This window comes from Brassica oleracea, chromosome C5 (assembly GCF_000695525.1).
Source record: "Brassica oleracea var. oleracea cultivar TO1000 chromosome C5, BOL, whole genome shotgun sequence".
In the NCBI taxonomy this organism is placed as follows: Eukaryota; Viridiplantae; Streptophyta; class Magnoliopsida; order Brassicales; family Brassicaceae; genus Brassica; species Brassica oleracea.
This window is the reverse complement of record NC_027752.1, coordinates 25,794,257-25,800,286: the sequence shown is the minus strand read 5'-3', so window position 1 is coordinate 25,800,286 and position 6,030 is coordinate 25,794,257. Positions and strand designations below refer to the sequence as shown.

The following is a 6,030-nucleotide window of genomic DNA, read 5'->3' as shown; positions in this document are numbered from 1 at the left end:
AAATACATCTACAGCTAAGCCATAGTTACAAAGCTTTGAGTCTCAAGAGATTTCTTCTGATATTAAGGAGATTTTAGAAGAATTCAGTGATGTCTTCATGGTTCCTACATGATTATCTCTTATTCGGAATTGTGAGCATGCTATTTGTTTGGAGAAGGCCCTATTAATGTACATCCCTATCGATATCCAAACACACAGAAGGAAGAGATGGAGAGGCAAGTGAAGAGTATGTTGGAGGCTGGGATTATACATTTCAGTCATAGCCCTTTTTCAAGTCCAGTTTTGTTGGTAAAGAAAAAGGATGGATCATTGAGATTTTGTGTGGATTATAGAGCACTTACTCGTGTGACTATAGCAGATCGCTTTCCTATTCCAATCATAGATCAATTGCTTGATGAACTACATGGCGCAGTGGTGTTCTCTAAGCTTGATTTGAGATCAGGATATCAGCAGATAAGGATGATGGAAAGAGATGTGGAGAAAACAGCTTTTAAAACTCATGATGGGCATTATGAGTTCTTAGTCATGCCTTTTGGCTTGACAAATGCGCCTGCTATATTTCAAGCCCTTATGAATGAGTTGTTTAGGCCATATTTGAGGAAGTTTGTGCTGGTGTTCTTTGATGATGTGCTGATATATAGTAAGTCGGAGGCAGAGCATCAACAACATGTCCGGATGGTGTTACAGATTTTCAGAGATCACAAGCTGTATGCCAATCAGAAGAAGTGTTCTTTCAAATTGAGTCAAGTTGAATATCTTGGACATATTATTTCACTGCGAGGAGTGGCTACGGATGGTACAAAGACATAAGAAATTTCGAAGTGTCCTATCCCAAAGACAGGTAAAGAAGTGCGTGAGTTTTTGGGATTAACCGAATATAGAAGGTTTGTGAGAGGTTATGGATCAATTGCGAAACCTTTAACAAGTTTGTTAAATAAATATGGATTTGTGTGGATGGAGGAGACACAAGAAGCGTTTCGTAAGTTGGTTAAAGCAATGATAGAAGCACCAGTGTTGTCACTACCGGATTTCTCTCAACCTTTTATAGTTGAAGCAAACGCTTCTGGTACTGGCTTAGGTGCAGTTTTGATGCAGCAGAAGAACCCTATCGCTTATTTCAGCTACGCTCTTACTGAAAAGGAGCAACTCAAACTGGTATATTAACATGAACTGATTGAAATAGTGTTTGTGATACAACGTTGGAGGCATTATCTCTTGGGGAAGAAATTTATTGTGAGAACGTACCAAAAAAGTTTGAAGTTTTTGCTGGAACAGAGAGAAGTGAATTTGGAGTATCAGCGTTGGTTGCACAAATTGTTGGGGTATGAGTTTGTGAGTGAGTACAAACCACGTATTGAGAATATAGATTATCGAGAATTGTAAATCCGGGCTTGAGTTCCTTAACATTGACGGCTTTGGCTTTAACCATTTCTCATTCACTACAGTTGCAAGATATTATCAAGGAGGTTGAAGAGTGTGAAGAGATTCAGTTGTTGTTAGACAAAATTAAGAAAAGGATTGAAGTTAAAAAAGGATATGCGATTGTGGAGAACCTCTTGTTGTATAAGAAGCGTTTGGTTATACCTCCTTCCTCCAAGTTCATTCCTGGCAATTCTGTTGGAGTTTCATGACAGATTCAGAAGAGGACATTTTGGGGTGTTGAAGAATTGTAAGCGTATTAATGCTTATTTCTATTGGAAGAGGATGAAGAAAGATGTTCAAGACTATGTAGCAAGGTGCAGAGTTGTAAGACTTGCAAATATTCTACACTAACGCCGGCTGGTCTCTTGCAACCACTACCAATACCGGTAAAAATATGCGAAGATTTGGCCATGGATTTCATAGATGGTCTTCCTCTTTCGAATGGCATGAATGCAATTTTGGTTGTGGTCAGTGGTTTGTTAAAGTATGGGCATTTTCTTGCATTGCGCCATCCTTTTACTGCAGTAGATGTTTCAAACCGCTTCATGAAAGAGATAGTCAGACTACATGGTGTTCCCAAATCTATTGTGTCGGATCGAGATCGAATCTTTCAGAGTCAATTTTGGAAAGAGCTTTTCTAGTTATCAGGCACAACCTTGAAGTTCAGTACCACATACCACCCTCAAACAGCTGGCCAGACGGAGGTTCTCAAACGCACACTGGAGCCTTACTTGAGATGTTTTATATCAGTGCATCCTCGTCGTTGGTTTCTTGGGGTGGGCTGAGTATTGGTATAACACCACTTTTCACACGGCGTTGCAGGTACCACTCCGTTTCACTTGGTGTATGGGCGTGCACCACCTTCATTGTTAAAATTTGAAGCAGGTTCTATTGAGAATGGCGATGTCACTTCATTGCTGCAAGAACGAGAAACAATGTTACAACAAGTTAAGATATATTTGTTGTGTGCTCAAGATCTTATGAAGAATGCAACTGATAAGAAGCGAAGAGATTTGAGTTTTGCAGTGGGGGCTCATGTTTTTTTTAACTCAAACTGTATCGTCAAGCATCAGTAACTAAGAGGTTTTGTCAGAAGTTGACGAAAATATTATGGGCCATTCTAAGTATTGGAGAAGATTGGTAAAGTGGCTTATAAATTGAAGTTGCCTCCTTACTCGAAGATTCATCATGTGTTTCATGTGTCTCAGTTGAAGCAGGTTTTGGGTGACCGTCATCAGGTTATGGAGTTACCGAAAGTGCTATCTCCTGATGACGAATTCACTTTGTAGCCAGAGAAGATCTTAGATACTCGTTATGATAAGGATGGTTGTCTAGAAGTGTTGTTACAATGGAGGGGTTACCACAACATGAGAGTGTTTGGATGAAGATTCAACAGGTGAAACGTCAGTTTCCTCCTTTTCAGCTTGAGGGCAACTTGAATCTCGGCGAGGGGGTGGGGGGTATTGATAGACCTTGGAAAGTGTATACAAGGATGAGAAAGCGTGGGAACTTTGAAGAGAAGAGAGGAGAAACAGAGGATTGAAAGACTCTTAATGAATAAGAGTGTTTGCAGTTATAATTGTTGCAACTATAAATACTTTATGTCTTTGTTATTTTGGAGTTTATCGAGTTGTAAACATTGAGAGTGAGAGAGAAGATTGTAAGTCGTTGTGATTAGCTCGTGAGAGGATCACTAGTTACAATTGTTGACTATTGATAAGAAATCTACTTTGGATCTTATCAAATTGGTTTGAGTGTCGTTGTGATCGAACTATCATCGCGATGGGAAACGATTTGGAAGATCGATTGAGGAGAGTAGATGAGCTGAACGATTGCGTGGCGGAATCATCATCGAGAGTCGATAAAATGACGCATTCGGTGGAGACGTTTTCTCATTAACAAACGACGATTCATTCAACGATGTTACCGTTGATGAGCGTACTGCAAGATCGGGGAGTTCCGTTGGATGGCGAAGCAACTCCGATGCCGAATCCGGATAAACGACAAGTTCAGATAAACGCGTCGACCTCGGAACCTGGCTTTACGATTCTGCAAGTAGATCTGAATGATTTGTCGAGATTGATGCCGAATCGAAATAGTATGATGAAAAAACTGAATATGCCGGTCTTTGATTGAAAGAATCCACATGGTTGGATAGCTCGTTGTAAGCGATTCTTTCGACACGGTCAGTTTTCGGATGCACAGAAGTTGGAGTTGGTAGGGATGAGTTTGGAAGGTCAGGTGCTGCATTGGTTTAGTTGGGAGATACAACACATACCATTTGAGAGCTCGCCTTATTTCAATAGATGTTTGCTCAAACGATTCCGTTCTACACAAATGAGAACACCTAAAGATTGTTTGGCTCGTTTGGTTCAAGATGGTTCAGCTGTGGCGTATGTGCAGGAGTTTGAAGAGTTGGCTTCTCAAACTACAGGAGTAGACTATGAGATGTTAGAAGCTATCTTTAAAGGAGGTCTAAAACCGGAATTGAAGGAGATTGTGCGAAGAGGAACCAAGAGATTAACAACACATGATTGAAACAGTATTGGAGATGGAAGATGGTTTGCTTTGTAAATCGATGGGTTCAACTAAAGGAAGTGATGGGAGAGGAACTCAAACAACACAATATACCCCTATTCGGTCTTCTTCTACTTACAACTCTACGAATCACTGGCGTACAAAGCCTCTGTTGATTGAAGAAGGTAGTGTAAATGATAAACAGTTGGTGAAACCTCTGGCACTACAGACGAATGGAGGAAATAAAGAGAGAAGACATTTGACTTCTGCTGAGTATGAGCCTCACAGAAAGAATAAACTGTGCTATAAGTGTAGCGAGAAGCACTTTTATGGACACGTTTGTGCAAATAAGGAAATTCAAGTTCTAACTGTGATTGAAGGTTGTGAAGTGGAGTTAATTGAAGAAGAAGTTTTTGATACAGTTCAAGATGAAGGAGGAGTGACAACAGAGTTATCCTTGAATGCTTTTTTGGGACAACCATCGCCTACTACTACAAAAGTGAGAGGAGTGGTGGGAAACAGAGAAGTGATTATGATGTTAGATAGTGGGGCGACACACAATTTCATCACCCCAGCGGTGGCTAAACAAGCACATCTTAAACTGTGTCATCAACAAGGATTGGATGTTCGTTTGGGTACTAGGGTGGCAGTATCTAGATTAGGAATTTGTGTCGGAGTGAAGTTTCAGGTTGTGCATGTGGAGTTTGAGACTGATTTCATTGCCTTGGAGTTGGTAATGCGGATTTGATTTTGGGAGTACGATGGCTGAGAACCTTGGGACAGTGCAAGATGAACTAGGAGACACATGAATTGTCTTTTTGGTATAAGAATCGGTTGGTTACCTTGTGTGGTGATCCTACACTACATGCTACCAAGCTTTCCTTCCGATCCTTAAGCACAAAGACATCTACAGCTAAGCCATAGTTACAAAGCTTTGAGTATCAAGAGATTTCTTCTGATATTAAGGAGATTTTAAAAGAATTCAGTGATGTCTTCATAGTTCCTACATGATTATCTCTTATTCGGAATTGTGAGCATGCTATTTGCCTGGAGAAGGCCCTATTAATGTACATCCCTATCGATATCCAAACACACAGAAGGAAGAGATGGAGAGGCAAGTGAAGAGTATGTTGGAGGCTGGGATTATACATTTCAGTCATAGCCCTTTTTCAAGTCCAGTTTTGTTGGTAAAGAAAAAGGATGGATCATGGAGATTTTGTGTGGATTATAGAGCACTTACTCGTGTGACTATAGCATATAGCTTTCCTATTCCAATCATAGATCAATTGCTTGATGAACTACATGGCGCAATGGTGTTCTCTAAGCTTGATTTGAGATCAGGATATCAGCAGATAAGGATGATGGAAAGAGATGTGGAGAAAACAGCTTTTAGAACTCATGATGGGCATTATGAGTTCTTAGTCATGCCTTTTGGCTTGACAAATGCGCCTGCTACATTTCAAGCCCTTATGAATGAGTTGTTCAGGCCATATTTGAGGAAGTTTGTGCAGTTGTTCTTTGATGATGTGCTGATATATAGTAAGTCGGAGGCAGAGCATCAACAACATGTCCGGATGGTGTTACAGATTTTCAGAGATCACAAGTTGTATGCCAATCAGAAGAAGTGTTCTTTCGGATTGAGCCAAGTTGAATATTTTGGACATATTATTTCAAAGCGAGGAGTGGCTACGGATGGTACAAAGATATAAGCAATTTCGAAGTGTCCTATCCCAAAGACAGTGAAAGAAGTGCGTGAGTTTTTGGGATTAACCAAATACTATAGAAGGTTTGTGAGAGGTTATGGATCAATTGCGAAACCTTTAACAAGTTTGTTAAAGAAATATGGATTTGTGTGGACGAAGGAGACACAAGAAACGTTTCGCAAGTTGGTTAAAGCAATGATAGAAGCACCAGTGTTGTCACTACCGGATTTCTCTCAACCTTTTATAGTTGAAGCAGATGCTTCTGGTACAGGCTTAGGTGCGGTTTTGATGCAGCAGAAGAACCCTATCACTTATTTCAGCTACGCTCTTACTGAAAAGGAGTTACTCAAACCGGTATATGAACATGAATTGATGGCAATAGCGTTTG

General features: G+C 40.3%; 2 protein-coding genes across 2 annotated transcripts; both read left to right on the top strand.

Moving 5' to 3' along the window:
* The first annotated feature begins 207 nt into the window (after window positions 1-207).
* Window positions 208-810, top strand: LOC106344863 (RNA-directed DNA polymerase homolog). Its single transcript, XM_013784162.1, has one exon. The coding sequence runs from the start codon at window positions 208-210 to the stop codon at window positions 808-810; it is 603 nt and encodes a 200-aa protein (XP_013639616.1).
* A 4,235-nt stretch (window positions 811-5,045) lies between these two features.
* LOC106344862 (RNA-directed DNA polymerase homolog) lies at window positions 5,046-5,648 on the top strand. The gene has a single exon (XM_013784161.1). It carries the CDS (start codon window positions 5,046-5,048, stop codon window positions 5,646-5,648), a length of 603 nt encoding a protein of 200 aa, XP_013639615.1.
* Window positions 5,649-6,030: the final 382 nt, after the last annotated feature.